This window comes from Epargyreus clarus, unplaced genomic scaffold (assembly GCF_041222505.1).
Source record: "Epargyreus clarus isolate Ecla_fem2 unplaced genomic scaffold, WU_Ecla_fem_2.2 ptg000023l, whole genome shotgun sequence".
Lineage (NCBI taxonomy): Eukaryota > Metazoa > Arthropoda > Insecta > Lepidoptera > Hesperiidae > Epargyreus > Epargyreus clarus.
In genome coordinates this window covers 13,251,921-13,269,541 of record NW_027332230.1, presented here as the reverse complement: position 1 = coordinate 13,269,541, position 17,621 = coordinate 13,251,921, and the positions used below count along the sequence as shown (strand labels likewise).

The 17,621-nt window shown below is 46.4% G+C and overlaps 2 protein-coding genes across 2 annotated transcripts; one reads left to right on the top strand and one right to left on the bottom strand.

Moving 5' to 3' along the window:
- The first annotated feature begins 710 nt into the window (after positions 1 to 710).
- On the top strand, positions 711 to 13,765 carry LOC140751932 (uncharacterized 30.3 kDa protein-like). Its single transcript, XM_073086047.1, has 2 exons — positions 711 to 834; positions 12,795 to 13,765. The coding sequence occupies exons 1-2, from the start codon at positions 747 to 749 to the stop codon at positions 13,577 to 13,579; spliced, it is 873 nt and encodes a 290-aa protein (XP_072942148.1). The 5' UTR covers positions 711 to 746; the 3' UTR covers positions 13,580 to 13,765.
- Positions 13,766 to 15,769: 2,004 nt separating this feature from the next.
- Positions 15,770 to 17,096, bottom strand: LOC140751863 (gallerimycin-like). Its single transcript, XM_073085948.1, has 2 exons — positions 17,003 to 17,096; positions 15,770 to 16,289 (listed from the first exon to the last, which is right to left on the bottom strand). Exons 1-2 carry the CDS (start codon positions 17,085 to 17,087, stop codon positions 16,141 to 16,143), a joined length of 234 nt encoding a protein of 77 aa, XP_072942049.1. The 5' UTR covers positions 17,088 to 17,096; the 3' UTR covers positions 15,770 to 16,140.
- Between the last annotated feature and the right edge of the window lie 525 nt (positions 17,097 to 17,621).

Genomic DNA, 17,621 nt, shown 5'->3' with positions numbered 1-17,621 from the left:
AACAAGATATTATACAAGATATTTTTAGCTACCTTTGATTTCTCCCGATTTCCCCCGGATTTGACAGGCCTTTTAGGCAAAGATATACTTAATTAAAATGAATAATAAAACAGTAAAATAGCCCTCATATGTAGAGCATAATTATAAATCAAAGATATTGTAACAAAAATATTTCTGTCTATCCGTTCGAGTAGGGGAGCCAGGGGTAAGTTTTAACGGGGGTCATTTTTTTACGACTATATCAAAGAGGGATAGTTATTATATGTTGATAATGAACCCTGTCTTCATAATTTAATTAAGTTCAGAATTACAGCAAAAGCAATAAAATTTAGTTTAGTTAGTAGTTAGTACATGTCCCTGGCTCCCCTACTTATATAGAGTACGAGTACTTTATGGTGATTTAATTTCACGCATATTCTAAACACTCTTATACTTACCACATCATGAGTCAAGTTTTCAGAAGACCAGACAACCTGCTTTTGATTCAAATACTAAACAAATAGACAGAGATTATAAGACTTTTCAAGACAACGCACAATGTATTGAAATTGTTTAAGATTGTGATTAAATGACCTATTAACTGTGTTATTTACACAAGAGGTTTATAGATGTGAAGTACGTCAACCTTGTTATCAGGGCATCCCCTATTAGTAGATTATCGTTTACTCACGTCTTACTTATCAAATCACACGTATATAAATGGACATGTCTTAAGTCATTCGGCATTACTTGAAGCTGAGTCGAAAATGAAGAGAGATATTTGTATAGCGTTGCTTCTCCTGCTAGCAGTGCAGGTGGCATCCGGCCAAGACACTGATGATGCTGTTTTTAATGGTAAGTAAATTGGATTCAGTACAAAAGTATAGAATAGTAAATTGTAGTTTCTTTTTAAAATAGTAAAGGAAGTTACAGTCCAGCCGTTGCTCATCTGTAATCGATGCTAAAGTTTCGCCGAAGGTCCTTTGAAATGTCTCATTTAAGTGTCTCTAGTATACTTAAGGTACACTTAGAGTCAATATTTATACTGCCTTCGTGGATTATCTGGGAATCCTAAGTATGTCTAACAGTGTATGCTTTTAGCATTAATTTAATCTTCGAAAATTATATTTTTAACTTAATGAAGAAAATTATTTGATAGTGTTATTAAAACTTTATCAAGTATCGGTTAAAAAGATAGATATTTATTGCAAATTTTATTTTGTAATATGATAGACATAAAAATATTGTCTTTAAATAGGAGTCATTTCATAAGAGAAGTTACATTACAAGCTTTTGTTCTGTAGATTATGGGTTTTCAAATAAAACTCCAACTTGAATCTTCAGTTCTTTTCTTCTTGTTTTTATTCCGAGGCGTACACACTTTTCCATACAAAAAGGCGAGCTTAAGTACTTATTTTGGGTACCGCAACAGGCGCAGGCTCAGTCAGCAACCGCGTCCTATTGCCGTCCCTTTCTAACATAGCCTGTCTTACTCTTACAATTCTATGCTTACACTCTATTGCTATCCTACTCTTACATATCTATTCTTATTACGTAGGACTTATATCTATTGCAATAAAATGTCTTATTTACATAGTCTTAATTACATACACAAGTTACATTAATCAACATTTACATTTAAATTCTTAGGCCGTTGTCGTCCGTAATATTCTCCCCCCGGCGTAGATTCTTCGAAGCCTCCTCCATCTGAAGGACGGCAAGCTTCGTCGCTGGCCTCTGGAACACACCTCCCTTTGTGCGGACGTCTGCAGACCGGACGATGCCATCAGGTCCCGGGTGAACTCGCTCGACGACTCCTCTCGGCCAGGTATTGCGGGGTAAGGCGTAGTCGACCACAATTACGAGATCGCCTTCCCGCAGTTGTGACGCCTGTGCGTTGGACGGCCCCCGCGGAATGAGCGTAGGCAGGTACTCTCGCAGCCATCGCTGCCAGAACTGGTCCGCCAGTGCCTGCGCCCTTCTCCACGTGCTGCGGTCCGCCTCGGTGCATGGCCCCGTCCGCGGTAGCCCCGTCGATGAGCCGATGAGGAAGTGATTCGGCGTTAGTGCTTCCTCGTCCTCGGGGTCCACGGAGACGTGCGTGAGCGGTCGCGCGTTCACGCTGTACTCGGCCTCGGTGATTAACGTCTGCAGTACCTCTTCCTTTGGCGACTTTTCTTTGAGCGTGGTGCTTAGTGCGGTTTTTACTGAACGCACTAAGCGCTCCCAGGCTCCTCCCATGTGTGGCGCCCCCGGCGGTATGAAACGCCAGTCGGTGTTGTACTGCAGACCGTAGTCCCGTAGTGCTGCGATCCATGCTCCGTATGTATTTCTCAGTTCGACGTCGGCCCCTCTAAAGTTAGTGGCGTTGTCGGAGTATATGACGCGCGGCCAACCCCTTCTGGCGGCCATCCTTCGCAGCGCCATAACAGCTGAGTCCGTAGAGAGCGACTGGACGATCTCTAAATGAATGGCCCTTGTGGTGAGACAGGTAAATAGTGCACACCACCTCTTTTCGTGTCTTCGTCCGATAGTCACCGTTAGGGGCCCGAAATAGTCCACGCCACAATAGGTGAAGGCGCGGTGCCCCGAGTCCAACCTCACTTTAGGTAGGTCTCCTTTCGGTGGTGTCGTCGGAGTCGCCTTGTACACGCGACAGTATTGACACGCTCGTGCTACTTTCTTGACTGTAGGCCTCAAGCGCAGTATGATGAATCGTTGACGGAGCTCGTTGACGACTCGTTCGTTATTCGCGTGTCCCGCCCGGCAATGATAATGCTCGACAAGCAGGTGAGTAAAGGGATGCTGCCCGTCGAGTATTACCGGCTCATTAGAGTGCGTTGTAGAATAGAGCGCACCTATACGGCCTCTTGCGGTTATTAGCCCGTCGTTCAATACTGCGTCGAGCCTTTTAAATTTGCTGTGTCGTTGTAGCGGCTGGTTGTGACTTAACCGCGCTAAGTCTTCGCTGAAGGAGTCCCGCTGCGCGCGTTGAAACCACCGTCGTTCGGCCGCTTCTAAGTGTGACACTTCTAAGTGTAGAGTCTTGTCTCTAGATCGAAGCTTCTCGACGAATAGCTGAGTAAGTGCCGTCGCCCTTATAAGCTTCAGGTAACTGGAGAACCTTCTAATGTCGGGTAATGAGTCGTTGCGGTCCGAGTCCTCTTCTGAGACGGTGTAACACGTCTCCCCGGTCTCTTCACCTTCCCCGTTCTCCGTAGGCCAGTGCTCTTCTGTGGCTCGTAGGAATTGCGGTCCCGTGAACCACCGGTCCCGGCTGTCGATCCCGTCGGTTTGAAGCCTGGTCGCATCGTCGGCTACGTTGAGTGTTGTAGGCACCCATCGCCAATCCTCTGTATGTGTGAGCTCGGCGATCTCAGCTAGGCGATGTGAGACGAACGGCGTGTATTTTTTCGTCTCGTTTCTTATCCACTGAAGGACGGTGCGGGAGTCACTCCAGTATATGACTCGTTTGGGTTTCCAACAGCTGTGCTCCCTGACTATAGTGTTAGCCATTCGTGCCCCGATTAACGCAGCTTGGAGCTCCAGTCTCGGAATGGTTAGTAACTTCAGTGGAGCCACCTTCGCCTTGGCCATTACTTGTATTGTTTCTATGTGATCGCCGTGTGCGATCCTCCAGTAGGCCACCGTAGCGTAGGCTTGCTCGCTTGCGTCGACAAACACGTGTAACTCGATGTGAGTTTCCGGCGTTACGTTGTAGCTATAGCACCGCGGTATTGCTAGTGCTGAGACATCTGGGAGTCGCCTTATCTACTCGTCGAATAGGTTAGCGTCTTCAGATGGCAATTCCTGGTCCCAATCAACCTTCTTGAGCCACAAGCGTTGTAATATCATCTTGCCGACGATCGTATATTGACTGATAAGCCCCAGTGGGTCGTACACCGACATAACCGCGCTTAGGGTTTCGCGTTTAGTCGGTGCTCTCAACCGCAGTCTGACCTCATCGGGAACCCTCTTGATGTCAGTGTTGAAGGTGAGGGTGTCGGAGCTCGGGTCCCAGCGCAGCCCCAATGTCTTTTCCTTCTGGTGTGCTGCTAACGTTACATTCGCGCTTTCAGACTTCTTATCTTCGGGTATGCTAGCTAAAACTCTCTTGCTATTTGAGTTCCATCTTCTTAAGTTGAAGTCCGCTTGTTGATGGATGTAGGTAACTTCGTTCACCATTTTAATAGCCTCCTCTTCAGATGGGAAACTGTCTAGGTAATCGTCCATGTAGTGTCGCTCCTTGACCGCCGTGGCCGCCTCTGGGTATTTACTTTCATAGTCGACGGCGTTGCGGTTTCTTACGCTGTGAGCGAGGTATGGCGAACTCCTGGCTCCGAATATCATGGAGACCATTTTAAATCTTCTCGGAGGGTCCGTAGGCTTGTCCCTCCATAAAAACATCTGTGCCGGTTGGTCCTCGGGTCTGATTTTAACCCTAAGGAACATTTCTTCGATGTCCGCTGTGACGGCGATTCTCTTTTCTCTGAACCCGAACAATATTCTTGTGAGTGAAGCTAGTAGGTCGGGTCCTTCTAGTAGGAAGTCATTGAGACAGACTCCCTTCACCTTAGCCGCCGCGTCGAAGACCATTCTAACTTTTCCCGGCTTGTTGTGATTGGTGACGGCGAAGTGCGGCAGGAACCATTTTACGTTGCTATCCCTTTCGCTGCCGTCGCATTGCACCGCGTAACCCTTTTGTATAAGGTTAACGATCTGAGCCGCGTATTCCTTTTTAAACGCCGGCTCCTTAGTCATCCTCTTCTCGAGCGTGTGTAGTCTCTTAAGGGCAGACTCGTAGCTATCTGGGAACGTGGGGTTATCTATCTTCCAGGGCAGACCCATTTCGAAGTGGCCGTCCTTTCTTGTGGCGGTCGCTTCGAAAATGTCGTTGGCTCTCTTCTCATGCTTATTAATTTTTTCTTTAGTCGATACGCCAAGCGAGTCCACGTCGAAATGTGACTCGACGAGCTTCTGTAGTTGGACGTCGCTCGCGCAGATGTGAAGTACGGCCGCCTGGTCTTGATAAATCGATTTCCTGGGTACCGACCCGTGCAGTACCCATCCCAACTTCGTTCTCGACGCGGCGGGTTCATTTCTCTTGCCGGCGCGCAGCTGTCGCGATATTATTAGATGCCAGTTGTCGGCACCTATCAATATGCGAGGTCGAGCTTCTCCCTTACTGATGCTATCTTGTACAACTCGCAGGTGCTTGTACCGTTCTAAGTTGTGCGGTACGCGTTGGTGATGTAGCTGTAGTCCTTTTACTGTGCGGGCTGTCACTAAGTAGGCTTCTTGTTCGTGTACCCCTTTGACACGAACCTTGACCGCTTCGCTGTCGATCCTTCTCTGATCGTTAATACCCCTTATGTTCAGAGGTCGATTCGGTCCGCCGTTAGTGAGTTGCTTCGCTAATTCTTCGTCTATTAGCGTCACAGTAGACCCTTCGTCTAGGAGGGCGTACGTATTTACCTCCCCCCGTGGACCGCTGAGTTTCACCTCGCAGGTTTTGAGCAGTACTGATGTAATAGGCGACCTCCTTGTCGTGACGCTCATTACTAGCGCGGCTGCTTCGTCTTCCCTGCCGTCGTCCGGAGTGCTCACTGTAGTCGTAGACTCCGTTACTTTTTCTTTATGTAGTAGCGCGTGATGTTGGTAGGTACATCCGTGGACTCCGCAGGCCTTGGCTTTGCATGTGAACCTGCTGTGCTTCCTTTTCATGCATTTGAAGCACATCTTGTTGTCCTTTGCCCACTTCCATCGCTCGTTGACGTCGAGTGCTTTGAGTTTATCGCACTCAGTAGTGTAGTGTCCCCCAGTTGGACACATGAAGCATTTTCTTTCTTCCGGTTGACTTTCCCCCGCAGTGTATACGCCCTTGGTAGCAACCCGCTTTGGTGCTACTTCTCTTCTGACGGGTACCGGAACGCTTCGCTTCGTTGTGTGGGTGTACCTTATCATAAGGTCCGCTTCGGCCATTAAAAACTCGGAGAGTACTATCATTTCATTATCTTCCATGATGCGTGCTTCGTTATTGGCTGCGTACTCCGCCCATTTGCTTATGAGATGAGGACTCAGTTTGTCCATTACGTCTCGAACGAGTAGCGGGTTTCGTAGGTAGCCTCTTCTATCTATACTTTTTATCGTATAGACAATATTTTGAATCTTCACCGCGAACTCATACAGATCGGTGCTCGCGCTCCCTAATTTCGGGATCTTTTTGAGCTCTTCCATGGCTCGATCTATTATGAATTCCGGTCTTCCATATTTCATCTCTAATGTGCGCATGATGATATCTGGGTTAGATGCGGTGAATAGCTGTGACAGCACGGTTTCTCTCGCTTCCCCTCGCAGGCTGTTTCGCAGTCGAAGGAGATTTTCCGTTGGAGAGAACTTAAAGAGTCTTGTAGAATCTTCCATGGCGGCCTTATACGGTAGCCACTCGGCGACGGCTCCCTTGAATATAGGTAGTTCCGCTGTTTGGCGAGGCAACGGTCTTGAGGCGACTAGTTTTTCTAAGGTGTCGGCTAGCCGTTGAATGCCTTGGAATTTCGCGTTCTCCCCCCGTTGCTTACTAACGGGAGGGCGAACCTCTTCCGGTTCTTCCCTGTATTTCGTCGCCGTTGGTTGTTCCATGCTTCTATCCACCCAGTCTTGTACCCTTTCGTTGCATGAGCTCGCCGCATATTCAGATTCGGCTTCGATTGCAGTCATTTCGGCGGCTAATCTCGATTTGATTAGCTTTTCTTTCATAAGTAGCCGCTTCTCTTCTATAGCCGCGAGTTCTTTCTCCGCTTCGTATTGTGCCATCTTCATACGTGCGTCGATGCTTCGCTTTGAAGTGTTACTGCGAGCGGTGTGTGCCGGCGACGTAGGTCTCCGCACCGGCGATGTAGGTCTCCGCACCGGCGATGAAGTTTCACGCCTTGGTGGCGTGCTAGCTGGTCGTGCAGGTGGCCCCATGACGGACGTCCGCGTTGACGTCGCTGGTGCTGTCTCTCTCGCCCCTTCTGGCGGAGAGTGCTCCATCCTTTTTTCTTGGGAATTTCCTGCGACCGTCGACGGCGACTGCGGAGAATCTTCATAAATTCGGTGTAGCGATGGCCCTGGCGCACCCTTAGCGCCCGGGGCTGCTTCTGACTCGCTGTACCCCGATTCGGAGCGAACACGACCCCTTGTGTTCATTGCGATCGGCGTATTCATCTTGAGTCTTCTTTAAATCCGGCTTCTCGAAGGACCAATGTAGATTATGGGTTTTCAAATAAAACTCCAACTTGAATCTTCAGTTCTTTTCTTCTTGTTTTTATTCCGAGGCGTACACACTTTTCCATATATTTTTTTTTTTTTTTTTTGGCGCCCAGATGTAGGTGGAAAAAGGGCTGACCCTCTACGGAGAGGGAGGAGCAAAAAATGCGTCCAAGCACTTACAGGCCGCGACGGCCGGTGCCTGCGTCGTGTGGGGCTGACTGAAAGGTCCTCCTGAAGGGAGGACCATCCCACTAAAAACTCCTTTAAGGCATTCGTCCAAGGGGACCGTACAGCCGACATCGGATAGCGACCTCTCGTTTGCGGAGCGAGAGGCGCTAGCGGCGCTCCCTAGAGAGCTACCGCTGGATAGATGACACTGAAGGTGTCAACGTATCATGAATAAGATTAGAATCGTCGGGAAGACGATTCTCTATGGAGAGTTGTACGCCCCTGTGGGCGGCCAGAAGATTCTCCACATCGGTGGAGAGTTTGTTAGGAGCGTCGGTCAAGATATTTCTTGGCCGACGGCAATTGTAACGGGTAGGAAGAGGGGCAGCATAGTCCGCTGCACCCTTGATTAAGGGGTTGGAATGGTTTTCTGAGCGGTCGAAGAACGCTTCAGAGAATTGTCTGAGGACTTGTTGTATTGGAGCGAGCTCCAGGTCGCGGTGGAGGTCAGCGTTTCTGACATACCAGGGGGCATTAAGTGCCCGACGACAAAAGAGATTTTGTATGACCTGGAGTTTGTCTAGGATGGTGGGATTCGCGTGAGCGAAGACTGGAGAGGCGTATGTTAACACCGGTCGAATGCAAACCTTATACAGCGTTCGCTTATTCCTGGCTGACAACTTGCTGTGTCTGCCAATCATGGCGTTGAGGCGGCTCATGTAAGAGCGGGCGGTATGGGTGACCTTAGAGACGTGGGGTCTAAAGGTGAGGCCCGGGTCAAGGGTAACTCCTAGGTATTTTACTGTGGGCCTCCATGGAATGGGGGCCCCAAGTAATTTGACGGAGGGCAGGTTGTTTAAGCGCCTGCGTTTGTGGTCGAAGCGCATTGCGGAGCTTTTCTCCGCATTGACTTCGATGCGCCATTTCCTAAACCAATCTCCTAACTCGTTGACCGAGCGTTGGAGTTTGGCGAGGACAGATGACTCCTTTTGCCCTTGGATGTAAAGGGCGGTGTCATCGGCGAAGAGTGAGAGCTGCACCCCATTTTTGGGGATAGGAATATCGTTGGAGTACGATATGAATAATGTAGGAGCGAGCACTGAGCCTTGAGGGACTCCGGCTGTTACGGGGCGTGGGGGAGAGAGGATACCTTCGTGTCTGTAGCGGAAGGTTCTGTCCTGAAGGTAGGAAGCCACGATGCGGACTAGGCGATCAGGAAGACCAGAATGGTATAGCTTGTATACCAGTCCTCCATGCCAGACTTTGTCAAAAGCCTTGGCGACGTCGAAGAAGACTGCTAGTGTCTTGTTACGTCTTGGATAAAACCCGCTTGTGATGTACTCGACAATGCGGTGGACTTGTTGGGGGCACGAGTGCTGGAGGCGAAAGCCAAATTGGTGAGGAATGATGAGTGGGGGAGCATCTATTGGGAAGAGGTGCCCTCTTATGTGAACGAGGATCACCCGTTCGAAAACCTTGCCCATTGCATTGAGGAGGCTAATGGGGCGGTGGTTGGAGGGAATATGTTTCGGTTTCCCAGGCTTGGGAATACCGATAACTGTTGCTGTCTTCCAGGCTGTTGGAAAGAAGCTGAGATCGAGGCAGGCATTGAAGATAATGACCAGAAGGGTCAGTGCCTGCTCGGGGAAGTGTTTGAGCGCCAGGTTGGAGATACCATCCGGACCTGGGGCTTTACGAGGTTTCAAACCGCGGATGACGGTCCGGACCTCGTCTGTAGTGATTTTAATGGGAGCAGAGGTGACAGGGAGAGAGATCTTTTTAAGGACCTCCTCCTCCACCTTGTGAATGTGGATAGGGTCGCACGGTTGAGTGCTGGGGGAGCACTGCGCAGCGATGCTATCTGCGAAGCATTCGGCCTTCTCAGCGTCTTCGAAGGCTATGCTGCCGTCGGGACGCGTGAGAGGGGGAGTGCTTGAGAAGGCTTCGGTACGAAATCGTCTAGCGACTTTGTAGAATGCCTTATGAGAAGGTTGGATATCCTCCATGAGAGAGTTCCAGTTGGAGTCCCTCATTTCGGCTAGCCGGGATCTGACTTTCCTTTGGAGGGCGTTAGCGCGCCTCCTAAGGACAGGGGTGGGATACTTGGCGGCCCATCTGAGGGCTGCGTTTTTAGTTTGGATTAGCTTCCTGACCTCGCGAGGTAGTTTTCGGTTCGGGACCTCTACCACCTTCGCGTTGTCATGAAGCGAAGTCTGAACTAGCTGGGTGAGTGAGTTCACCGTACTGTCTATTTTCTCCGAGCTAACAAGGTAGTCTGGGGGAATAGTATACGGTGAATCGGGGGCCTCTATGGCCGAGGTGAGAGATTTCTCGTACCCTTCCCAATTAGTGAAGGTTTTCGAGGAGGTATGGGGAGTTGGATCATAGGGACCTAACTGTAGAGAGACTGGACGGTGGTCTGAGCCCAGATCGTCCAGTGTTTCGATCGCTCTTGTATTGAGCGCGACGCCTTTAAGGAGGGCGAAATCCAGCACGTCGGGTTCTTGGTCTTCCCGATCGGGGTAGTGGGTTGGCGCTGTTGGAGAGAAGATATCAAAGTCCAGTGCGCGGGAAATGGTTAAGAGTTTCTTACCGTTGGTGTTAGTCAGACGACTGTTCCAAACGGTATGTTTGCAATTGAAATCTCCAAATAGTACGACAGAGTCTCCGAGCGAGAGGAGGGCCTCCAAGTCGCTTTGGAGAGGGGCTTTATTGGCGGGGAGGTAAATTGAGGCTATGATCAGGGACGGGTGTCCTGTCATGCCTAATTTGCATATGGTGGCTTCCATATTGGTGAGCTTGGGTGTTTCCAGAGGGGTGCAATGGAAGGATCTCTTGTAGTAGATGGCAGTGCCTCCGCCACGACGGTCGTCGGCTCTGTCATTACGTACAAGCGCGTAAGAGGGGAGACTTACGCCTTTAAGGGAGGGCTTGAGGAAAGTTTCCTGAACAAGCAACAGGTCGATATCCCTGTTGCGGACGAACTCTTTGAGTTCGGGAATGCAAGGCTTAAGACCTCGTGCATTGAAGGAGATAAGCGAGACGCCTTTAGGTTTTTGACGACCGGGATGAAGGGGTTGAGTATGAACGTTACTCATTGAATGGATTTGAACAACGCTAGGTGTTCAGAGTAGATTGCGATGCGCTCCGCCTGGCTGGCGTTACGCATCTTTTGCGAGACGAGTATGATCTCGTCGAGGTTCACGCCCTTAACGCAGTCCTTAAGGAACATGATATGTTCCCTTACCGATGCGTCTTGGGTGGGACGGGGAGTGGGAGTGGGCTTAGGGGCCGGGGTTGGTGGGGCGGTCGCGGGTGCGACTTTCCTCCAACTCATGGGAGCGGTTGGGGTTTTGGAGGCCCCTAGCCGCGGGAAATTGGTCGAATTGACCGGAGGTGGGCCTGCTTTCGAGGGCTGCTTTTTAGCAACCTTCTTTTGAGCGGGACGGGGGGCTTTAGGGCAGCCACGGTAGTTAGCCGGGTGCCCTGAAGTGGTGCATAGCACGCAGGCAGGAGGGGATTCGTCTTCACGAGTCCTCTTGCACTCACGTGTGGCGTGGGGTTCTAGGCACTTGACGCACCTTGGGGGGGCAGTGCAGTTCGCCGCTGCATGGCCGTAAAGCTGGCAGCGGTGGCACTGGGCAGGGTAGCCACGCTTGTTAGGTGGTTCCACCTTGATCTCAGAAAGGCCACAGATTGTGAGCTCCTTCTCCTTGAAAATGTCCTTGGAGGACGGGGTCTTGGCTAGAATGGCCAGGGCTAGAGGGTATTTGACCCCGTTGCGGTTGTACAACTTGTGTACACCTTCCACGGGGAACCCTTGGTTGACTAGATCCGTTAGGATTTCGTCGGTGGGAAGCTCGTAGGGGAGACCCATAAGGACCGCTTTGATTTTGCGGTCCTCTTCTAAAGCGTACGTGTGGTACGGGAGTTGAAGGTGAGTTAGGAGCCTAATGAAGCTCCTGAAGTCCTCGGTGGTGGGGCATGAAACGCGAATAGAGTCGCGAAGGTTACGTGCCTTGGTGTAGTGGATCTGTTTTTCCACTAGGGTTTTAGAGAAGTCGGACCATTTCGACTTATCTCTGAAGAAAATGTGTGGGGGCGGTTTGCACTTGGCAAGTGCCGGTTCGCAGCGCGTGGCTGGCTTGGCGGGCTTAGCCGCGGGGGTTGAGCTCTGGGGCTCGGTGGAGGTTTTTGGCACGGGGGCCAGAGTGGAGGCTTTTGGCACGGGGGCCAGAGCGGGGGCCGCTGGGGCTGGGGTGGCTTCAATAGAGGCCTCGGAAGAGGTTTCACTTGTCGCCTTAGCGACGCGTTTCACCGGTCGTTTTTTCGTCTTCTTCGACTTGACTGGGGTGAAACCCTGGTCGTCGTCGGAGAAGGCGGCGGAGGTAAGAGTGTTCTCCGACGATTCGTCGGAGGAGGCGGGGCGTTTGAGCGAGATGGCATCGAAGTCCATCTCGTGTCTCGGGGTGGCATCAGGGGATGCGGGTGAATCAGTAACGGACAGGGGATCCGTTACGGATTTTAAGGGCTCGCAAAGGGAGCGGAGTTTGACTGAGTCAAATGGGCGATTGAGCTCCTTGCTCAAGAGGGAGGACAGAGCCTCGAAAAACCTATCTGTTACCACGTAGGCCATGGTAACCTGGGATGCCTCCCTGCCGAGGCAGGGAGCTAACGGGGAGGGGGAGGGAAATGCAATTACCCCTAAGGGAAAGTAACTGCTACCGTCACCCTTGGGATAGCCCAAGTGCAGTGGGATCGGGTCTGCCGGTTTCTCTCAGGCCGAGAGGTCTGAGAAGCGCACCGGGTCAACGCTAGCTGGTTTCGTTGGCACCGTTAGGTATCCACCAACTCAAACGCGTCGGGACGTGAGTTTTGTTTATTCCCAATAAATTGGCAATAAACAAAGCACGGACCGCTATCGATAATATCGAGTAGGCGAGAACCGGCCGAAAGGCCAGAGAAAATTCTGGGTTAGGAAACACTAGAGCGCGAGCAGGCGGGGCTGCTCGGTCTGGCGTTCAAACGCAGAGTGACTTTTCCATACAAAAAGGCGAGCTTAAGTACTTATTTTGGGTACCGCAACAGGCGCAGGCTCAGTCAGCAACCGCGTCCTATTGCCGTCCCTTTCTAACATAGCCTGTCTTACTCTTACAATTCTATGCTTACACTCTATTGCTATCCTACTCTTACATATCTATTCTTATTACGTAGGACTTATATCTATTGCAATAAAATGTCTTATTTACATAGTCTTAATTACATACACAAGTTACATTAATCAACATTTACATTTAAATTCTTAGGCCGTTGTCGTCCGTAATATGTTCCTAATTACTGTTTATGCTCCAATTTCTTGCAGTATTTCTTAATATTAATGAAAATTTTATTTTCAGAAGCAGACACTCCTGTTACAAACGAAACCCCTCACGCGCTTTACAACAAAGGCGTCGAGCTGGGCATAATCAATACCACAAAGTACACGTTTAAATCCTTTGAGAACGATGACTTGACGATTTTTAGACCCATTTACACACAAAACGTGATGAACAGCACCGATCCTGTCAGCTACGAAGAATTCTTAATCAACAACAATTACGGTATACTGGCTGATACCCAAGAATCGTTGTTTGAAAGGAAGATTACTAAGCGCAGCACAGCTGACAATAAGCGAAGATTTGTGAACACTGTGAAGAAAGGAGATATTTTGATAACCGGACGGGGTATCGGTGGGTTAGTAGGTCACGCTGCGATCATGACGACTGATAACTGGGTGTTAGAGATGCCCGGAGGTGCAGGATGGCAGAACGGTATTAAAGACAATAATAGACAGCTTACGAAGCACGCTTGGTTTGATGTGCACAAATCGGATTGGACCACTGTATACCGTAATAGAAACGCGGATGTAGCGAGGGCGGCCGCTGTGTGGGCGGACCACACTTACTACAATCCGAGCGGGGGTACAAAGAAGACGAGGCATATAACCTACAGATTGACTGACGACATTTGGTCGACGAACCCCAGTTACTGTTCAAAACTAGTTATACAAGCGTATTACTTTGGAACTGGCAAACGGAAGGTTGTTAGGGATTTGTCACTCATCGGCAAATTGATCGTTCCGGCAACGATACCGAATTATTTTCTGAGTCCCTACACCTTGGTAAACAAAGGGAAGTTTTAATTAACCTACAGCTATATTAGAAGTAACTAGAACACCAGTTTTTTGGAAATGCAGTTGTGTTTTATTAGGGACTTTATTTTTTATTATTAATTAGCTATTTTTCAGAGTAGGTACGTGATATATTTTTTTTCCTTCAGGGGCGATAAGCAAAAGGTTTTCAGCGATTTGTCAATAGTGACACTAATCGTACAGACGATATCGATACCAAAAATTCCCCCACAGTATTAATAGCATAAATAAACTAAACATTTAGAAATTAATATTATATGTAGGTACTCGTATCTCTATATGGTGATGAATCGTGTGATTTCGGCCTAGCACTAACACCATTTTCTTCTAAACAAGGTCTAAGGGATTTAATCCAGGAGTTGGCATCTAGCGTTTTTTTGAGAAGTTATTTGTCAATTGCAGTCACCAGAGCTTACAACTAAAGGCTGTACTGCACGAGCGACAGTCCTCGTCGACGACTGTCGCTCACTTTCGCCGTTTGATGTTAGCGACTGCTGGCAACAATCAGCGCGGACTGTCGCTCACGTATTTGCTTATGGTCGCTCGTATGTTGCCTCCCTATAGGTGACTATAGCAATTTTCTTCTCAAAGGAAACGGTGTGTCCAGAGGATGTATAAGAGCTGATAGATTTCATTGTTTGCAAGCCCATTTGTCCTGTGTGGGACAGAGGGTGATGTTAGTAAGGTAATGACTTTATGAGATGCAAAATTTGTCTTAATAGTTTTATGTTATAATATTGTAACACTTTTTGTAATAAGGTTTTTATCAAAAATAAATATAAGACATGTAATACGTATTTTATGTTTCCCTTTCCCTACTTTTTTCCTCGAACGTGTTAGAAATAATCAAAATTGCGATGATTAATCATTGCAGTAAATTCCCTATTTTATATCGATAACATTATTGTTATTAATTTAAACGGTATGGATTTGTAGCATCTACTAAAAATATAAGGTTTTGAAAAGTCAGAAACCCTACATTCCTAGAAGTTTTGTTTACAGTAATCTTAAAGTTGTGTGAAGGTTACCTACTGAAAAAAAACCGTGTCCAACAATGGATATTATAAATAGGTTGCAGCGAGAAGTCTGTAGTGAACCCAGTAATGATTTCAAGTACAAGGACATAATAAAAATAAGGTTCGACCTACAAATAATAATAACAATTATGCTAAATAAAGGGCCTTTGACACTACGACACGAAGAGTCGACCAATCAGTCTCCCAATCAGTGAGTCCGAGGTTCGAATTCAATAGTTCTCAATTCTCTGGTTTTTCAAAGCTATGTGCGTATTAGAAATTAATTATCACTTTCTACAACGAAGTAATATGGTAACCATGATGAAATTTATACGCCTGAGGGCTCTTAAAAAAAATAAAAGAGTTGTCAAGTCTGCCAATTCGTTCGTGGCCCCTTCTCACAAAGAGGAGGTCCATTATATAATAGTGGAACAGTAATGGTTTGTTGACATAGTATTATAATTTGAAAGGTTTGTAACGGATAGATAGATTGAAACGTTCCAACTTAGTACCGACAGAAACGCATCTGTGACCGACGTGATGCAGTCAATCCTATTCAGTACCTACCCTTACCATGAGTTTTTACGTTTCGACAAATATGACTGTTTTGGTATTTGTTTACGTATTTGCACATACAAATTCCAATCAGCGCCCCTAGCGGATTCCATCAGAACTATAGTGTTAGTACCGTAACATAAAATGTCTAAATTAACAAAATGGCGCTTTATGTTTTGTCTCCCTTTTTTGCGAAAATGTGAGGCAGACAAAAAGAGCACTTACTTATTGTTACGTTTACTCAGTCTACTAAAGCAAACGAAACAGAATAATGGATTGAGTAAACGTAACGTAAAATTGTGGGATATTTTGAAAACTCATGGGAAGGGTACAGCAGTTCTAATAACAGATAGGCTGTCGTAGTAGTCGATAGGTGATTCGCAACATACCATCAGGCGGACTGCATGATCGTACATTACATGTATATTATTCAAAAAATCTCCGTTACCTCTATAACGAAAAGATACATTGCCTTTACGAATTATACGAGAATTAATAATAGGGATAAGTTAAACAAAATATATTATTTGGTATGGTATTTTAATAAAATAAATTTTAAATTATTTTTCTTTGAATACTTAACATTAATTTAAATTTGTATTAACGTGTATCATCTCTGTAATAAACACAGATTTTGGGTTCGATCTCGACCAGGCAACTAAATCATTTTAGATGTCCGTTCCAAGCTTGGGTAACTTTGGGTATATGTATCCAAGGCACCCACGTCACAAATAACGCTAATCGAGCTATAATTAAAAAAAAACAATTTATGGCACTATACAATTATTACAATTTATTGTGACTATCACTTTAACAACGCAATATTAATCCTTATTTCAAAATCCAATGCTTCTATGAAGTAAAATATTTATAAGTCTTAGTATCTCTTAATAATCTCTCTGTCCACAAAATCCTTAATCCTTATTCTTAAACAATTTTTGTTCTCATAATTTCTAGTTTCTTAATTAACAGTAGTGTCAATCACTTGAGACAAACGCATCCATTGATGGTGCAGTACCCTCCCCGCCTGTACCCTCTCTGTTTGCAGCTGGGGATGCATTCGAAGAAAACACAACCGGGGGGCGGCTTCACGAAGATTGTCTCTGGACTACGAACATTGCGGACGAGATCTGGAAATAGAAGCTTTTATTAGATAGAATATTTAAAAGTATTTAAGCACCTTCCAGAAAAGCCTAGTTTTTTCAACGAAAGACTCTATGAGCTCCAATGATAGCTCTATAAAAACCACATGAATACAATTAAATATTCCCCATACTTTTCACGCAATTATTAACGTATTTTTTATATGTACACTCTTATATGGCAAAATAAATTATATAATTTCAGTTAAATATATCCCACATTTAAATATTATAATGTCATAAGTGGTCACTGATTTTCATGGACAGTAAAGTAAGTTTCAGTAAAAAAAGAAATGTAAAGAATACAAGTGATAAACGAGATATAACAGGATTACGATAGTATTATCCGGCGTTTACCCAAATACTGGATGTAAACATTGTGATTTGATCCCCGCTATTATCATGACTCAAGTTAATGCAGTTAAGAGATAAAAATAACAGTAAATAAAATAAGACATAAATTAAATGTTTTATTCAAGGCAATTCGTTTCGAACAATATACTTAGTTCATTATTTATAAAAATCTATTTTACAATTATATTGTCATTTTAGTGAGTAACATTTTTTAGTGTACAATCAATACAATCCATTAACATCACATGCAAAAGCAAAAGTTTAAAAATCCGTAAAGAACTTCGCAAGCCACGAATTTCCACGGTGTTATCGACCGAAAAAATCAAATGTTGCAAGTGGGTACTAACTGAAATTTTCCTTTTCCTCGCTTTCCGTGGCAGCCACGAACGCCAAAGCAGCAAACAAGATCGCGATAACTAAGCACGCCTTCATGATTGAAACTTGCAAGAATCTGCGGTACGACAGCTCCGACCAACTTATTTATACATCCTCCAACCTCTATGCAGCGCTTCAGAATCGTACTACATTCACTTAACACCGACTTTTGCAGTGACGGAATTTATATACACGTCATACATTGCGTAATCTTCAAGTAATCGTAGTCAATATAAAGACATTAACGAGCAATGGACAGCAAAGTGAACTTAACAAAAAAATGCTACAGGTAAGCACTTGAAGTGGATAAATATTGGACGTAGAGGGAATACCCGGAGTCAATTTCTCCGACACAAATCGCAAGTGATAAATACATCTCCCCGTTATACGAATTGCAACTATAATATTCAAAGGGCAATGTTGCAAATATCGATCGCATCTTTTGTAACGTGTGTGTAACGTAATAATGCGACTAAGATAAGATAAAAGTTGTTTGATTTGTTCGCAAGTCACAATTGCAAGAAACACCTTGGAATTAGGTGAAGTGATTATTTTTATTGACGATCCACTATTCTGTATCCAATTTTTAGA

Coding starts and splice junctions, on each gene's coding strand:
- LOC140751932 (XM_073086047.1), top strand. CDS start 747: ATGAAGAGAGATATTTGTATAGCGTTGCTTCTCCTGCTAGCAGTGCAG. Junction 835..12,794: donor TGATGATGCTGTTTTTAATG/GTAAGTAAATTG, acceptor TTTTATTTTCAG/AAGCAGACACTCCTGTTACA.
- LOC140751863 (XM_073085948.1), bottom strand. CDS start 17,087: ATGAAGGCGTGCTTAGTTATCGCGATCTTGTTTGCTGCTTTGGCGTTC. Junction 16,290..17,002: donor CGAGGAAAAGGAAAATTTCA/GTTAGTACCCAC, acceptor TTCTATTTCCAG/ATCTCGTCCGCAATGTTCGT.